Genomic DNA, 18560 nt, shown 5'->3' with positions numbered 1-18560 from the left:
GTTATGTTACAGCCTTATTCCAAAATGGAATAAATTAATTTTTGTCCTCTAAATTCTACACACAATACCCCATAATGACAACGTGTAAAAAGTTTTTTTGAGATTTTTGCAAATTTTATAAAAATAAAAAACTAAGAAATCACGTGTACATAAGTATTCACAGGCTTTGCTCAATACTTTGCTGATGCACCTTTGGCAGCAATTACAGCCTCACGTCTTTTTGAATATGATGCCACAAGCTTGGCACACCTATCTTTGGGCAGTTTTGCCCATTCCTCTTTGCAGCACCTCTCAAGCTCAATCAGGTTGGATGGGAAGCATCGGTGCACAGCGATTTTCAGATCTCTCCAGAGATGTTCAGGGAAAACATGCACTGTTGGGGATCCTGAGAACAGAGTTTGAGAACCTGTGGTGTAGAGCACAGGTTCTCAAACTCGGTCCTCAGGACCTCAAACAGTGCCTGTTTTGCAGGTCTCCTCACAAAATCAAATGAAATAATTAGCTCCACCTGTGGATATTTTAAAATGTATCAGTGAGTAATGACTATGCCTGAGCACCTGCTGGGTGACCTGGAAAACATGCCCTGTGTGGGGTCTTGAGGACAGAGTTTGAGAACCACTGGTATAGAGGCACCAGGAAATTGTGGAATGATCAGTAGGGATATTGAAATCACCCATAATGCTGGTGGGGATGTCAGCGGATAAGAAGTGAGGAAACCAGGCAGAAATAATGTTCCATAAATTGTTGGTGTGGCCCAGGTAAATGATAGATAACAGCAACACTCAGAGAGAATGGGGTAAAAATACTAATAGAATGTACTTCAAAAGATGTAAATGTGAGTGATGGAACCTGTGTGTGCGCAATACTGGGACAGTAATAGAATATTGATGTATTGTATTGCTACCTAAAAATATAAGAAAGATACCATTGAATCTTTCCTGCAGTCTTGTCTGTTTGACCCTGAATCCTAAAGGTACTGCGATTTACCTAGCGAGGTCTGGCTCTATCACCCAGATACTTCAAAGTATTGATAACAAATAAAGTTTTATACCAAATGTATTAGTTGTCAAGTACGGCTATAATGTGTGTCTGCATAGACTACTTTTGATGACTAGTAGTATTACATACTGTACATAGTGTTATTTGGGTTGTATCTACTGTCTTTGAGAGAGAGAGATAGAAAGAATGGAGATAAAGTACCAATCAGCCATCACTTTACAGACTTTGGGGACTATTTACTACGCACTAGAGGATGATAAAGTACCAACCAACCAGCTCCTGTCAATTTTCAAACAGCCTGTGACATGGCAGTTAGGAGCCAATTGGCTGGTACTTTATCTGCATCCACGGCTTAGTAAGTAGACCAGTGTTTGAAAAATAACAGGAGCCGACTGGTTGGTACTTTACCTCTCTCCAAGGCTTAGTACATAAACCCCACAGTCCATTTTTACTAACATGAATAGTGTGATAGATATATATATATATATATATAAAATATATTCTCTATTATTTTTTTTTTTTTTTATAAAATAAAATAACCCCACAAAATATTGGTGAAAGAATACTATTATTCTATTACCAAAGCATCAACATTTTCTGCTGTTATGACACCATCTAATCAAGCATAAAGGAAACCCAGATGTACATTGTGGTTACCATAGATGCCTTGCAGTGCTAAGCCTTCAGAGATTCGACCAGGGAGCTATCTGCGTGTAACTCGTATGGTCTTCCATTGTTACCTCAGGATGCTCCTGTAACTAAATTGGCGCTAGTGTGCTCGTATTTGTGCCTGTGCTAGGGGAAAGTATAGACTGTAATCTGAATTAGGGTAGGGTCTGAAACTTACTGTGTACAATACCTAGTAATATGTAAGCACTATATAAACAATCATAAAATCTATAAAAAAGGTGGACATAACTGTCAAGACATGCAGTGTTAAGGTGCCTATCCATTAGGCGACCTTAAAGTCTGAACGCCTAGCGTTTAGACCTTCAAGTTGCCGAGGTGCGGTGCCCGCACTGAACGACGTTCACTGAACGTCATTCAGTGAAGGAGCCAGACCTCCTATCCCTGAACATGCCGAACCTGATGAGCGTCGTCAGGTCGACTGGCATGTTCAGTAGACAGTCGGGGACGGCAAGGACCCAGCATGCACGCGCATCGCTGGTCCTTGCTGGATATCCATTACCCGACTGTGAACAAAGCGACCAAAACCTCCTGGTTTTGGTCGGATTGTTCACAAAGTCGGGTAATGGATAGGCCCCTTTAAGCGTCCAACTGAACAGGAAATACCTACAAATTAACTGTTGCTCGTCTATCACAACATTTAAGAAAATACATTTATATAAATAAAAAAATAAAACCGGTCACAAGTCACATTTTCTCAGTAAATTTTTGACATCTGCTAAAAGGAATGCATCACTACAGTACAAACATTTACATTTCCAAGGGAGTGTTTTACAAACGGACCGTGATCATTAAATGCTCACATACACAAAACGACTAATAAATTAAATACATAAGACAACTACAAAATACAGATTTGTATAAAACAAGAATGAATCTAAAAATTAGGTGCTATAATACCACATTTGAACATGTCTTTTTTTTTTTTTACACAATACTGTATACGTCCATATTAAGATTTTGGCGTATCCAAACCTCCCTCTGTCTCCTTACGCCTGTAGAGGTGCTATGGGGAAGGGAACAGTATGCGAGACTAAGCTGAGTATAGTAAAGCTAGGTACACACTGGAGCGATGTCTGGACGATATGCCGTTTTGTAACAACATATCGCCTACATCGCTCAGTGTGTGCCAATGTTTGCGCACTCCCACGGTCACTAGCGATGGTCGCCAGGTTTGATGTGCTGCACATCAAACCTAGCGATATTGCTAGCAGTAAATGCATTGTTAATGAATGACGTACTGGTGATAGTTCATAAAAGTTGTCGAGTGTGGACGCACAATCAGTGTTGAAAGGCATCTGTTGATGTCGGAACGAATGCCCGTAGCTCCAGTGCTTACCTGGCTTAGGGTCTATTAAGGTAATTACAATGTGATAGGAGTTGGGCCCCTCACCCCCTAGGGTAAGCATTTAGAACCACAACCCATATATATTTACCTATAAAAGCAGCCTTTCCCTTAAAACCATATATGCATACTGGCACTTAAAAGCCATCATGGTTTCAGCTTAGTAGAGGTTTATAATGAACAGCTGTCATTAGGGAGAGAAAATGGGACACTAATCTGGGTATGATTGAGAACACCCCAATGTAGTAGGCAATAGAGAGTGAAAGAATAGGACAGTGATGTGAAATATGACATCTACACAAAAATGAATGGTAAATACAGTAGGCAGGGGGTTCTGCAGCAGTGAAAACTCAGATAAGAGTATATAAGTAATAAAGTATTCAAGGTAATACATACAGTAAGAACAACTGGCAAGAATTTCTGTAGAAACATACTATTTAAGCAACACGAGCAGGGAATGCATGCACATAATACACCAGGGATGTAGTTAATATATATCCCAACAACTATTCATCCGCCGGGACTTCATACCCAATCCATACACCAAACTTGAATCTCTGACAAGCAGTGAGCAGCACTGTAAAGAAAAAGTGCTTTTTAGTTTAACCACAACAATGTGAATAATAAACAGTTCAAGCTGAAACCGAAGAATCAATGCTATATACAGAGTAATACTAAACTTTGCAAGGGCCAGAGTAGCCAAAATGGAATTGACAAGGTTACAACAAAACAAGCAGTATATTGAAACAGAATCCAGGAGCACAGGTAGTCACCACTGTAGCAGGAACTAAGCACCAGCATGGAGGATAAGCACTCCCTTTCTATTTATACACACAAGAATCAATGAGAACATTCCCAATAAATCAACGCCCCAGCTGAAGACAGGAGTTGTGGTCATGCGACTAAAGGTGCGTATCCACCTGCAGATCTTGGAACGACAGTACGATTACAACATTGTAATCGTACAGTCGTTCCTCTTCCCCTGTAGTGCCTACACTAAACGATATGTCGTTTAGTGCTGGCACCCTCCCTCATCCCTGAATATGGTCAATCTTTCGTTATCGGCAGATTGACCAGCCATGTTCAGGCGATGATTAATGTGGAAGACGGCCAGCAGGAGCGTGCATCACTGGTCGTTTTACATTTTCATGCCAGATTAATGAGCGACTGAACGATAACGATGTTATAATTCAATGGCTCTGTCTAATCGGCAAGTGGATACGCGGCTTAAGTTTGAGTTCAGCGCATTCTAACATCATCTCTGCTTTGAAGATGTGCTGAGGTACCCTAATGACCTGGTTTTTCAGAATGGTCCTTATGGAATGTCATTCTCAACTTTTCAGCATGGACACTGCTAGCTGAAACGCAGGACCTCTCTTCAGGGCCATAACCTTTTCAATGTCCCTGTACTTTTGACAATCCAAGGAATAATTAATTTTTAGGATCCTTCCAAAAGAGATGCTCTTTAATTAACCTGTGAAATCACTATCTGTAAACAAAGGGTTAGTGTACATTGATTTCTACTTCAGAGACCTGATTGTTATTACCTAGCTTGTCATGTTCATGAAGAGATTCCCGATTGTCCAGTCATATAGAGTTTATTGTGCAGCCCCATTGATGCTAAAAGATTGGAAATTCCTTTGTAGTCCCAACAGATAATAGGTGCATTCCCTCCAAGGATGGACATGCTCTTGAAGGAAAAATATATCACAACAGTACTTTCATAATCAATTTTTAGGGAAACCTCTGTACATCTCTGTAACCAATGACACTTGCTACTTTATGTCATCAATAAATACCAGCACCCGATGGATTTGGCATAACTCATCTATGTTTTAAAACATAGAATTAAAGGGCAGTTGGGATGCCCACATTATGACTGTCGACATTTTAAATGTCTACATTTTGGTTGTTGACCTTATGATTTATCTATATTTTGACTGTCGACCTTATGACCATGTCAAACTTATGATCATGTCGACATCTCTGTGTCAACCTTTTGATTGTCTGAAGGTGGCCACACATCTAAAGATTATCTGTCCAACCAGTTGATTGCTTGGAATGACCATTTTCATCTGTTTTCTGGCATTTCGGAGCAAATTGCTGATTATTTACCCCCATAAGTTACCAGATTTTCATTCCAACCAATCAACTAGTTGGCTGGTTGGACAGATCATCTTTAGATGAGTGGCCAGCTTAAGTCAGGGGTTCCCAAACTCTGTCTTCAAGGCACCCTAACAGTTCAGGTTTTAAGGATATCCATGCTTGTGTATAGGTAGTATAATCTAAGTGTCTGAGGTACTGATTTAGTCACCTATGGATATCCTGAAAACCTGAACTGTTAGGGTGCCTAGAGGACCGTGTTTGGGAACCACTGGTCTAAATTTTTACTTTCTGAATTCTGACTACATCCCGGCAGAATAGTGCAACACTGGACTGCACAGCAAACTTTTGGAAGGGACCCAGCAATGTTATTCTTGGTCCCCCTTCTATGCTCCCTTAGGAGAGCAAAGCAATTGTGTCGGAGATTGGGGTAACATGGCAGTGCTAGGCACAATTCATCCCTGGCCACTAACGCTTGCACCCCCTATTACATTACTAGAAGTGTTTGAATAGCAGGACGAAAAAATCAGTAGTAAAACAGATTAACCTGCTCATACACTTCGATGAGGTCATAAGAAATAGATTTCCCAAGTTTAAAAGGATATTCATGCTTTAGCACAGACCATTAAATAAAACTGACTCAGGTGCTAATTAAAATAGCTGTGCTTATGCATAGATAGCCTTAAACTCTGGACTGATTGGGTGTGGGAAACCCTGGTCCCTGGTTTAAGTGGAAAGAAATTGGTTTAAGACGTGCTTATATTATAAAAAAAAAAAAAAAAAGGAAGGATCTTAGAATTGGCTGTTTTTGCAATCAGTCTCCTATGGCTTACTGTCAACCTTCCTCAAAGTACAAGATTACATAACAAGTATGCAGATGTGAGTTTGTGGTTTCAGTTTAATTTAAGTTAAAATTCCAGAAAACTCTTGCATTTAAATTTGTGCAGTCAATTTATCACCCTTTTGTAACTTAATTATTATTATCATTTATTTATATGGCGCCACAAGTGTTCCGCAGCGCCTTACAAAGTACATAGACAAAAAAGTAACCATTGACTTACAATACAATACAGGACATGGATAAACGTCGCTATATTAGAGACATTAACGCCCGCATAAGCAGCCAAGTGTTAGTTGCCCTAGTGGCTAGTAAGAGATAAATTAAATTACAGTAGGGAGAAGCACAAGAGGGTAGAGGGCCCTGCTCGAAAGAGCTTACATTGTTTAAGGGAGGGGAAGACAAACAGGAGTGACACTGAATGGGGTGGGCCGTGAGAAAGGAAGATGTAGCAGCAAGTTAGGATGAGAGCTAGAAGGCTTTAATGAAGTAGTGGGTCTTAAGAGCTTGTTTGAAAGATGGTAGAGAGGTGCAGAGTCTGATGGGAAGAGGGAGAGAGTTCCAAAGGTGAGGAGCAGCACGGGCAAAGTCTTGGAGGCGGGAGTGGGAGGAAGTAATCAATTGGCATGAAAGGCGGCGTGTATTAAGTGAACGAAGAGGGCGGACAGAAGAGTGAAGGGAGAGGAGATCAGAGATGTGAATGGGTGAGGGCTTTGTAAGTGAGTGTAAGAGCCTTGAATTGGGTTCTGAAAGGGAATGGGAGCCAGTGGGTGGCTTGCAAAAGAGGGGAGGCAGATGTAGAGCGTTTGGAGAGGAAGATGAGCCGAGCAGCAGCATTGAGCACAGACTGGAGAGGAGAGAGATGGGATTTGGGGAGGCCAGCTAGGAGAAGGTTACAGTAGTCCAGTCTGGACAAGACCAGTGAATGTACAAGGGTTTTGGTAGCATCCTGGGTGAGAAAGGGTCTGATCTTGGAAATATTCTTGAGATGGAAACGACAGGACTGTGAGAGGTTCTGAATGTGTGGTTTAAAGGAGAGGGAAGAGTCCAGGATGACTCCAAGACAACGCACTTTGGGGCTAGATGAGATAGTAATGCCATCTATTAATAAAGAAATAGTGGGACATGATGATATGTGGGAGGGTGGGAAGACTATCAGCTCAGTCTTAGACATATTAAGTTTGAGAAATCGCTGGGACATCCAGGAAGAGATAGCAGAGAGACAGTTGGAGATACGAGTCAGTATAGAGGGGGAAAGATCAGGTCAGGAAAGGTAGATCTGAGTATCAGCATGGAGATGATAATGGAGGTCAAAAGAGCTGATGAGTTTACCTAGAGAAGACATATAGAGAGAGAATAGGAGAGGTCCAAGAACAGAACCTTGGGGAACACCTACTGTAAGAGGCTGTGGGGGGGAGGAGTCGCCATGAGAGGAAACAGAGAAGGAACGGTCAGAGAGGTAGGAGGACAGCCAGGAGAGAGCAGTGTCACGTAGACCAAGGGAGTGAAGTATATGCAGCAGTAGAGGGTGGTCCACAGTGTCAAAAGCAGCAGAGAGATCAAGGAGAATGAGCAGTGAGTAGTGGCCCTTGGATTTGGCAGCAAGGAGGTCGTTGCTGACTTTTGTGAGGGCAGTTTCAGTGGAGTGGAGAGAACGGAAGCCAGACTGAAAAGGGTCAAGGAGGGAGTGGGAGGAAAGAAATGTGGTGAGGCGGTTGGAAACAATACGCTCAAGGAGTTTGGAGGCAAAAGGGAGGAGAGAGATTGGATGGTAGTTAGAGAGAATGTTAGGATCAAGGTTAGGTTTTTTAAGAATGGGGGAAACACAGGCATGCTTGAATGCAGAAGGAACAGTGCCAGATGAGAGGGAAAGATTAAGGAGGTGGGCAAGATGGGAGCAGGCAGAAGGAGAGAGGTAGCGGAGGTGGGAGGGGATAGGGTCGAGGGGAGAGGTGGAAGGGGGGGGGGTGGACTGGATAAGGGTCTCAGCTTCCTCTCCAGTCACAGGGGAGAAGGATGTCAGAGTCTGTAAAATGGATGGGGAGGGGTGATCCGGGAAAGGAGGAGGTGGAGAGCTGGGGGACTGGTTGGATATGATGTCCTGACGTATGGAATCAATTTTAGATGTGAAATAGGTAGCAAAGTCAGTGGCAGAGAGCAAGGAGGAGAGACGAGGAGGGGGTGGACAGAGGAGGGAGTTGAAGGTGGAAAAGAGACGCTGGGGATTTGAGGACAGGGAGGAGATGAGATTCTTGAAATATGACTGTTTAGAGAGGGAAAGGGCAGCACTGTAGGATGACAGCATGAATTTGAAATGGAGAAAATCTGCCTGAGAGCGTGATCTTCTCCACTGTCACTCGGCGGTTCGTGAACATTTTTGCAGGTATCTGGTGCATTTGGAATGCCAGGGTTGAGGTGTGAATTTGCGAGGGTGAGTAGTGATCGCCGGAGCAACAGAGTCAAGAGCAGAAGTAAGGGAGGCATTGTATAGGGAAGCAGCTTGTTCAGCGCAGGAGAAAGAGGATAGGGGAGAGAAGTGAGTCAAGTAGGGAAGAAAAGAAAGCAGTGTCGATGGCTTCAATGTTACGCTTAGTGATGGTGGCTTTCGGAGGTAGTGGAGGGGAAGGAGAGAGGGATAGGTTAAAAGAGAGGAGGTGATGGTCAGAGAGGGGAAATGGGGAATTGGAGTAAGCAGAAATATCACAACGGTGAGTGAATACCAGAACAAGCAAATGCCCACTCGCATGGGAGGGTGAGGAGGTCCATTGGGAGAGTCCAAATGAGGAAGTGAGGGTGAGTAGTTTGGAGGCAGCAGATTCTGTGGGGATATCAATAGGAATATTGAAGTCACCGAGGATAATAGAGGGAAGGTCTGAGGAGAGAAAGTGAGTGAGCCAGTAAGCAAAGTTGTCAAGGAACTTGTAGGGAGGGCCAGGGGGACTGTAGATGACAGCTACTCTGAGGTGTACTGGTTGGAAGAGGCGTATAGTAAGGGATGGTTCTGATGGTATATGTTGGTATGAGTAACCAGGGGATAGAAGGACCCCAACACCACCACCATGGCAACCCCCAGGCCTGGGGGTGTGGGAGAAGGTGAGGCCCCCATAACAGAGAGAGCTGCAGGAGAAGTGGTGTCAGAGGGTAAAATCCAGGTTTCAGTAATGGCCAGGAGATTCAGGGAGTTGGAGATGAAAAGGTCATGGGTGGGGGCCAGTTTGTTACAGACTGATCTGGCATTCCAGAGGGCACAGGATAGAGTGACAGAGTTGATAGGAGAGATGTGAATGAGATTATCAGGGTTGCAATAGCGTGGAGATGAGAATACTTTGGGAGACCGAGATGAATAGAGTGTAGGGATCATGCGTGCTCCTGTGCTAGGAGGGGACCCTGTAGGAAGTGGGCAGGGAGGGACGTTAAGGAGACGTGAATGAAAGTGGGGCGAAGTGACAGGGAGATAAGTAAGGGAGGAAAGATTACCAGTGGGGTAGTAGGATCCTTGGGGGGGTATAAGAGAAAGAAAATGGAGTAATGGGAGAAGAGGGGGAGGAAGGCAGAGAGAGAAGGGGAGATAGGAGGAGGTGGAGGAGACCAGGGGGAAAGGATAGAGGTGGAGTCAGAGGGCAGAACAAAAGATTAGTTAGAAACTGAGTGAAGGGAAGAGACAACATGGTCATGGTAAGGATGAGGTACAGTGTCAGCACCACAAAAATATATTATAGAGTTTAGAAAAAGTGGAGATAAGATGGGAGCAGAAATTGAATATTAGAGTAGAGAGTAGCAGTAGCTAGATAATGTAAGACTAGACCAAAGTGCTAATGTAAAAAGACATTATTACAGAGTTAAGCTGATATTAACAGTATTCAGTAAGATTATCTGTTAAGCACGGAGGCAGCACAAATAGTAGCAAGTGATGGGCAGAGTTTTTGTAGCAACCAGAGTTCAGTTTTGAAAGTCCAGGTTATGCAGTCAGCAGGAGTTTGTAGCAGTGAGATTTTAAAATCACCTTTGTTGATTGTTTTTCTCCAAATCTAGATTAGGTTTTTTGAAGTGCAGATCGGTTGTTTCCCTTCTGTTCCACTTTGGTTCAACGCTGGTGTAACGCTAGTATTAATCTTAAAATGCACTTTTGAATGGAGCAATTCCAGCCAGGCTATTCCAGCCTACTAATGACCAATATGTAGGAGACCTGGCATGTTAAATTACTGATTGCTTACAAGCCCAGCACCCTCCCACTAATAATGCTAGCAATAAATTGAGTTAAACAAACACACAGCACATACCACTAGGCTAATAACAGGCTCAATGAGCTAACTAATACCCCTTTTACACCAGAGCAAAAACCTGGGTTTTTGCTGGGTCTACCAGGGTCGCAGCTCAGTGTAAAAGGGTCCCTGAAAAATAACCTGGGTCAAGTGACCCTGCAATCCAACCCAGGTAGCTACCAGGGTTGGACCCAGGATGAACCCAGGTAATGGTGCAGTGTAAACGGTGCAACCCGGGTTATCTGACCTGGATCATGCCTAAAATGAGCAGATTGGTGGTTGTGGAGCAGTCACCTCCCACTTTTTATGACCTCACAGGTTTAGCAGGGCATACCTGAGTTCTGTGTGAACAGGGCTGACCTGGGAGTAACCCAGATCAAACGTGCAGTGTAAATGGGTCTGACCAGGGTTGGAACCATGTCCAAAAACCCAGGTCGGACCTGGGTTTTTGGTGGAAAAGAGGTATAACAAAGAAACTAAAAACATCAAACTAATATACTATGCAGTGATATGCAAAATAACATTGCTTATCAGCAAAAGTCTGAGACTTGTAGTCCGTTACCTAAGTTCTCAGCCTGGCCAATATATATTCAGTATAGCAAAAGTCTGAGACTTGTAGTCCGTTACCTGCAGATGGCAAGACAAAAAAGGATGCGTCAATTCAGCAGCAGAAGCTTAATAAAGACTGACCTCTGTCATACTGAACTACATTTAACAATGTTCAGTCTTTGTGTTCTTTAAGAACTCACATGCCAGGTAGTAGTTTTTTTTTAGAGCACTAAATTTAAGGCAAATAATTTCTTAAGCGGTCCATACACGGTGCGATATGCACAACGTATGACTATGGCCAATCCGATGCCCGAAATAACGGGCAGTCCCCACACACGGAGCAAAGTGGTTGCTGACCGCCCAATATCCCGGAACCTCCCTCCCTCATCCGCATAGCGCAACATGGGGTCGTACATCGCATTCCGGTGATCGAGTGAATTTTCCTTAAGATCTAGGGATGCGATGTATGACCCCACGGGAGCGCGCGCACGGGACGATATCATGCCCATACGTGGTACGATATAGCAGCTATATCGTGCCAATCTGTCGGATCGGCTGCTATATCGCACAGTGTATGGCCGGCATACATTTACACTAGCACTGATTAATTTAGATTTCAAATATATATTATTCATCCTCTCTGCTGCTTTATACCACAAATGTAAGCTAGACAACAGAGTGAATCACACGGTAAGCTCAGCATGTAATAATGGTGTTTTGGAATTGTACAGACATTCCTAGAAGCAGGAAACGTGTTTGCTCAGCAAATAAATTAACCTGCCTTGGAGAGGTGACAGGTAGCTCCTTTGTCTTAATATTGATCCCCATTTTGTCTGTATGAGCCAATGTAGAGTACTGCTCATAATGCTTTGCATCTCTATTTGAGAATAATTTTGTGATCAAAGTACAATGCAACCATGTATTTCCTAAATAAATATTTTGGGAAGGTGATGCATCAAAATAGGAGCTGTGAAACTAGTGTGATTAGATTTATTTGCATTTGTGGGTCACAGTATGAGTATTTTATAAAACGTCACACAGTGGGTGTTGAAGCATTCAAGAAAAAATGGTTCAACTACAAATAAGAATTCCTTTTTGGTGCACTCTTTCCTGACAATACGGTCTAAAACTTAGCTTTTAATACAATCAAAAAATATAAATGGGCTAAACAAAAACAGTTTGCTTATTTTCAAGCTTGATACTGCAAGCGCTTTTTAAACAGATATATTGCTGCAAGGGTCTTCTTTGATTCTAGAGAGGATATTTAATAGATGAATAGTATTATTCTGGCTCAAGGCAGTGTAGGAATACTTGTGTTATTTAAATCAACAAAATATTTCTTAATAAAGAAGCCGCATAGCTTTCAATATAAACACATTGTTGCTTTAGTCAAGTATCAGGTATTCCAAAAGATGTGAACAGGCTTCTCAGTGAAACATACGTCATCTGTGAGGGCTGAACTGCCAAGGCCTCTGTATGGCGCCCACGTGACCAGGCACTTGACAGCACCTGAACGCTGCAACTCGGGACCACGCTCCTGCACACCCGTACTCACACTGCTCCCCAGCTATACAGGTATTTTTGCCGGCTCTCATCCAGGTAAACTCCGGTGTGTTCGCCCTGCAATGTGGTCTCACAACAGGGGATAACCGGAGACCGCATGGACAGAAGGAGCCGGTCCTATTCTCCTTGCTTCTATCCTGAACTTAGGGGGTCTCTCTCTCTCTCCCTCTGCTCTGTTCAATACTAACAGGTAAAAAGGGACAGAGGTGAGGGGTCTTCCTCCAACAAGTGAGAATCCATTGACCTCTTTATCCTGCCTTTATTCAAGTATGCAATATCAATTGCTTGCTATTTTTGTTTGTAAACTAGCTGATATTAATTTTGCAACACAGTAGAGGCAATTACATTTTTATGACTATTGTGGAAAGAATTGTTATATGGTGACAGGACTTGAGATAGGAAAATATGAATCTGCATATACGTGATCCAATGCTTTTGGGAATTAATTAGCAGTTAATAGAGATTTATTACAACGGTGTGACATTTGCAACAGACAATTTACCATGTACACAGATTACAAAAATTAAGTTATTGAATGGATGCATGAAATAAAAACAAATCTGGTACATGGTTTAATGTGATTTAACTACTATTATTTGAAAAAAATGGTAACAATAGTTATTTCACTCCTTGTCTTTTGGAATACCTGATACTTGACTAAAAGCAACAATGTGTTTATATTGAAAGCTATGCGGCTTCTTTATTAAAAAATATTGTGTTGCTATAAACACCACAAGTATTCCTACACTACCTTGAACCAGAATAATACTATTCATGTATTAAATATTCTCACTAGAATTGGAGGACCCTTGCTGCGATATATTAGTTTAAGAATCGCTTGAAGGATCAAGCTTGAAAACAAGCAAACTGTTTTTGTTGTTTAGTCCATTTTATATTTTTTGATTGTATTAAAAGCTAAGTTTTAGACAGCATTGTCAGAAAAGAGAGAGTGCACCAAAAAGGAATTCTTATTTGTATTTGAACCATTTTTCCTTGAATGCTTCAACACCCACTGTATGAAGTATACTTTACTTTCCAGTGGTGCAACGCCAACCATTTAAATATTAGATTCATTTTCAAACCCTTAGATTAGAGACAAATAAGGTTGGTTTAATATTCTACAAATGTATTAAAAAAATGTTTCCTGTGCAGAATCAACAAACCCCCCCCCCCTCCATTTTATAAAACGTACAGTCAGGTGCATAAATATTGGGACATTGACAGAACTTTCATATTTTGGCCTCTATTCACCACCACAATGGCCTTGAAATGAAACAAACAAGATGTGCTTTAACTGCAGACTTTCAGAGTCGACAGCAACTGATTCCCAATGCAAATGTCACACCTAGAATCAACTCCAGACCTTTTACCTGCTTAATTGATAATGAAATAAAGAGGGAATAGCCCACACCTGTCCATGAAATAGCTTTTGAGTTGATAGTCCCATTACTTTTGGCCCCTTAAAAAGTGGGAGGCACTTATAGAAACTGTTGTAATTCCTACACCATTCACCTGATTTGGATGTAATTACCCTCAAATTAAATCTGAAAGTCTGCAGTTAAAGCACATCTTGTTTGTTTCATTTCAAAGCCATAGTGGTGGTAAATAGAGGCCAAAATATGAAAATTCTGTCAATGTCCCAATATTTATGCACCTGACTGTACCTGGTCTTTCAATTAGCTGGGTCAAAATAAAAAATTAAGTTGGACAGCACCAATCTAAAGTGACCTCAATAACCAAACCTCAGGTTATTTATTTACCACAGTTAAACATACAGTATGACTTCTGTAGTAAAAGTACGGTGTTTACAAGTAGGTCATGTCAGAGAACCATCAATCCCCTGATGTTTCCTTATGGCTCTACCGGTTTTCACTCACAAACTGCTTTGTGCAACTTCTCTCTAAAGACTAAAACCTACTATAAACAGCAATACATAAAATACATCTTCTATAGAGAAAATGAACTTTGCACACACTTACTGAACCTATATTAACTGCTCCTTAAGCACACAAAAAATCCCAGATGCCAGCTTGCAGATGAGCCTGGAACTCCTAGACACCAACTTTACAACCTGTGACCCAAAGACAACCTTAGAGCACCAAAATATGCAAATCTTCTGAGAGCTAAATCAATATCAATATCTGTTCAAACAAAAATGTATTGTAAACACTCATATTTTGTATTTCTTAAATTAGCTTTAAAAGGTGGGTACACACCTGAACGACTTGCAATTGGACCGATTTTACATCCAATTTCCCTTAAGGCCAGAACATATGATATTGAGCTTATACACTGTCCAATATCACATATGACCGAACAATATATTGTATCGTTTGATCGCTTAGGATTAATAGCTGCTCCCGTTCACACTACAACGATCACTGGCAACATAGACCATCAAAACCGGCAAAATCGGACAGATATATTGTCTGGTCATCCGGTTGGCCGTACACACTACATCATTGTCACCTAATCGCATGAGATATATTCCAGTTGGCCGTGCAGCACGGCCAACAGGAAGACATCGCATAGAACCCGCCAGAGAGCGTAACAGTGCGTACACACTAGCCGATATGCACAATTTGTTGTGCTGATATGGCAAATCGTGACTATATTGGCCAAGTGTGTAGCAGGCCTAACATCTGCACAAGTATTGGATGCCTGAGCCATGTAATGCCATTATAAATGGTCTCTCACCTGTTCTCATTTTTGGAAAGGATAAGTTTGCATTATGAAATGATCACATACTGTGCAGACTATATAGTACCGTTGCCTGCAACAGTAACTGTATAGGTACAGCAAAGTCATAACCCACTTCTAGGGCGTGTGCGCTGGAAGACTAGCACAAGCACATTAGCAAGTCCACCACAAATGCTGTCCTCATATCTTATGTTCCTGTAAAACCAAAATATATGGTCAATAATTAAGCAGGGAGCAAGAATAAGCCACCGCTTGTGTCTTGACCAAAGAATAGTGAACAAGATTACATACCACCTTTGGGAATTTTGTTAAGTATTAACATTACACAATATGACATTAGAAAAAAAAGATTTTCTCCAAACGTGATTAAAATAACACCAGGTATATCATGCACACAAATGTACATTAAAATGGACTTATTAGACTGTATGTCTATATAATGCTAGCACAGTCACACAGATTATGCAGGTTTTAAAAATTAAGGCTCATACACACTAGACAATAAAGTGAAAGAAATGGACAATAAGGATATAGTTAACGATGCACGCTCCCGCGGATCGTTAATGATGTCTGCTGTCGCCTGAACTTGCAGGACAATCTGACAATATCGTCAGTTTCTGCAAGTTCGGGGATATGGCAGGATGACGTCACTGAATAATATCATTAACGATATAGTTCAGTGTGTATGCTCAATGTCGTTCCCGACATTAAGCCCGGGAGTTCAAGAGATAACACTTAACGATAATCGCTCACAGAGCATGTATGAGCCTTAACTCATGTTTATTTTCTAAATGCACAAATTGAAAATGACAAGCAATGTGTAAACAAACACTGGGTGTCGCAACAACAAACTCCCAATAGGACACGTGTGTTATATATTATATGCAAAAAATAAAGGGTGCACCCCATAGTACATTAAAGCTCACATTTAATATGCAATAAAAATATAAATATAGATCAGAACCACCTCAAATTAAAGAACACAGACTAGGACCATAAGTGGCAAATCACATGTATGGGCAAATGTATGGATGATCTAACGTGGAGGAGCTATCACAGATATACCAGCATACATATATGTGCACGTAGTGGTCAATTCAATACAGCGTGCCAACTGTGCACATATCGACAATTTACTGTAAGAGAGCCGGGATGTACTACAGGACAAATGCGGTAAAAACCCCATTTTCTGGGTTTTACCTCATTTTCCGTATGTACTATGCCCTGGCTACTGGCTCTCCGATGCGGAGGATAACGGCAGCTTTTGCTGGCGTTGCTGGGCTTCTACTGCATCGTGCTGGTATGAGGGATCCAATTGGATCACTCCCAGCATGCCCCGCGGCCACCACATCAGTCTGCATATGCGCAGATAGACTCCGGGGTCATAAACCCGGAAGTCCACGGCGAAAAGCGGGTCGCAAAGGACAGCTCTTATCGGAAGAGCTGTTCTTTGCGGTACTGATCGCATATGTTAGTACATAAGCAATCGGTAGGGATGCGGTGACTGGTGCTAAGTAGCGCCAATGTTAGTACATCCTGGCCAGAGAGAGAGAGACACACACACACACCAAAGTACAAGTATAAACAGAGTAGTGTGGCAGGGAACACTTCCCGGGCACACAATAACATTACACACAGTACAGTAACAGAGTAAGTAGAAGTACCAGGTGTGAGGAGAGAGCACCGGGAAGGGTTAGTTGCCACTTGCCTACCTAGGTGAGCCATGGGTACCGTGGCATTGCCACTCTTCAGCTCGTTGAAAATAACCACAGCTGCTGCCTTCCTGCGGGCCGCGTTCACCACTTTATCCTTGAAGGTGCAGGCTCCCCGAGCTACCAGCGCTATCCAGGGCTCGCCCTCCTCCATGGCCTCGGTGCTCATGCCGGGCACCGTGTACTGGGTGTGAGGGTCACAGGCCTCCAGATGTCCGGGATCCCTCGGGAACCCCACCAGGCCCTGAACGTTATCCTTAGGGGAGCTGTCTCCATAGCGGCCGCTCGCCGTGGTGCCCTGCACCGTGTTGTTCGTCAGCGGCTCCGTGTACTCCGTGCGCACCAGGGCAGTGAACCATTCCAGCGGGCGGCCGGAGGAGCCAGAGTACAGCGCACACAGCACCGAGCACACGTACAGCCAGACCGGCATCCTCAGCGCCTGATGACAGAAGAGGGCATGGACGCGTTCACCGCCGCCGCACTGTGCCGGGGCACGGAGGTGAGATTGATAGAGGCTGCAGCTGCTGTGTCACCTCCTTGTCTTCCCCTTTCCTCCTGTGCTTCCCCCACACAGCGCTGCCGGTCCCCTCCTGTCACTGGTACTGCTGCTGGTGTAATCATACAGGTACAGCTGCATCCTCCACTACTCCGCCCCTCTCACCACACCGGCTCCTCCCCTTCAGTATTTGTAGCTGGAAGGGACGTAGGGTGTGGGCGGAAGTGCGATGCCATACCCATAAAGTCCACCAAAAAAAAAAATTTGTCCCACCGCACAGTGAGCACTAAGGGCTATTTCAGACTAAATAGTTTTATCAGGACAGAAAAAGAAAATGGGCTTTTTTTGGCGTATAGTATTTTTACGGGTCTATTTACTAAGCAGTGTTAGGAGACAGAGTGAAAATTGATAAGTAAGTGATAAGGTGCCAGCCAATCAGCTCCCTACTGTCATCTCACAGGCTGTGTTTGAAAAATGACAGTTGGGAGCTGATTGGCTGGCACCTTATCACTTCCTTATCACTTTTCACTCTGTCTCCTAACACTGCTTAGTAAATAGACCCCTAAGTCAAGTATGTAAATACATGGATGCTTTCAGAAGGCATGAACACGGCACAGTTGCTGTGTTACAGCCGTGAATAACCACTGACAAGGACGGCTGCCATCCACGGTCTACGATCTATAGGGAAAAAAATGCTTTTATTGCCGTCCGGATAAAACCGTTTAGTCTGAAATAGCCCACGGAAGGGTAACTAAGGGCGGAGCGTGCTCCTGTCAGGCAGTGATGTAGCTGTTGGCAGACAGCGATTACTTTACCTGCAGGCGTTGCCTAAAGAATGTCGAGAGTGATGTCACCTGCTTGGCAGTTCTGTACCACTTCCTAGTGATGGGCTCTCTGGGTGGCAGTGGCACTCGATGGCTGCAGCCCCCAGGCTGGCTGTGTATATAAGGAATGGGCTCCTGCAGTAATATACTAATTACTGAGTCCTCACATAGGGGAGATGTATCAAACCTTCGAGTCAGATAAAGTGGAGAAGTTGCCCATAGCAACCAATCTGCTACTGTCATTTATCTAACAAGGGGAGATCTATGAAGGAGGTGGCTATCATGCAGTAAATGCCTGGACCTGCTTCCCTTTTTATCGCAGGGAAGCAGGTGCAGTCACCGCCTGCATGTATGAACAGTAGGTTTGTCGAAAAGGGAAGTGTTACCTGGTTGTTGAAGTGTACTCTCCCTCTTTTGGCTTCTGACCGGCGCTTGTAGTGCATCTGTGCATGCGTCGGGCAGAAACCCACCACGGACACCCA

At 43.1% G+C, this 18560-nt stretch overlaps 1 protein-coding gene across 1 annotated transcript in view; it reads right to left on the bottom strand.

The window, feature by feature from the left end:
• The window catches only part of RNF149 (ring finger protein 149), a 95041-nt gene extending 77611 nt beyond the window's left edge, over positions 1–17430 (bottom strand). Inside the window, exon 1 of the mRNA XM_088454181.1 lies at positions 16759–17430. Within this exon, the coding sequence (XP_088310307.1) occupies positions 16759–17188 (430 nt within the window). The 5' untranslated portion in view covers positions 17189–17430. The remainder of the gene's footprint in view (positions 1–16758) is intronic.
• Between the last annotated feature and the right edge of the window lie 1130 nt (positions 17431–18560).

This window comes from Taudactylus pleione, unplaced genomic scaffold, assembly GCF_031769625.1.
Source record: "Taudactylus pleione unplaced genomic scaffold, aTauple2 ptg000609l, whole genome shotgun sequence".
In the NCBI taxonomy this organism is placed as follows: Eukaryota; Metazoa; Chordata; class Amphibia; order Anura; family Myobatrachidae; genus Taudactylus; species Taudactylus pleione.
Note: the sequence above shows the minus strand (reverse complement) of the source record. Positions and strands in the feature narration are given on the sequence as shown.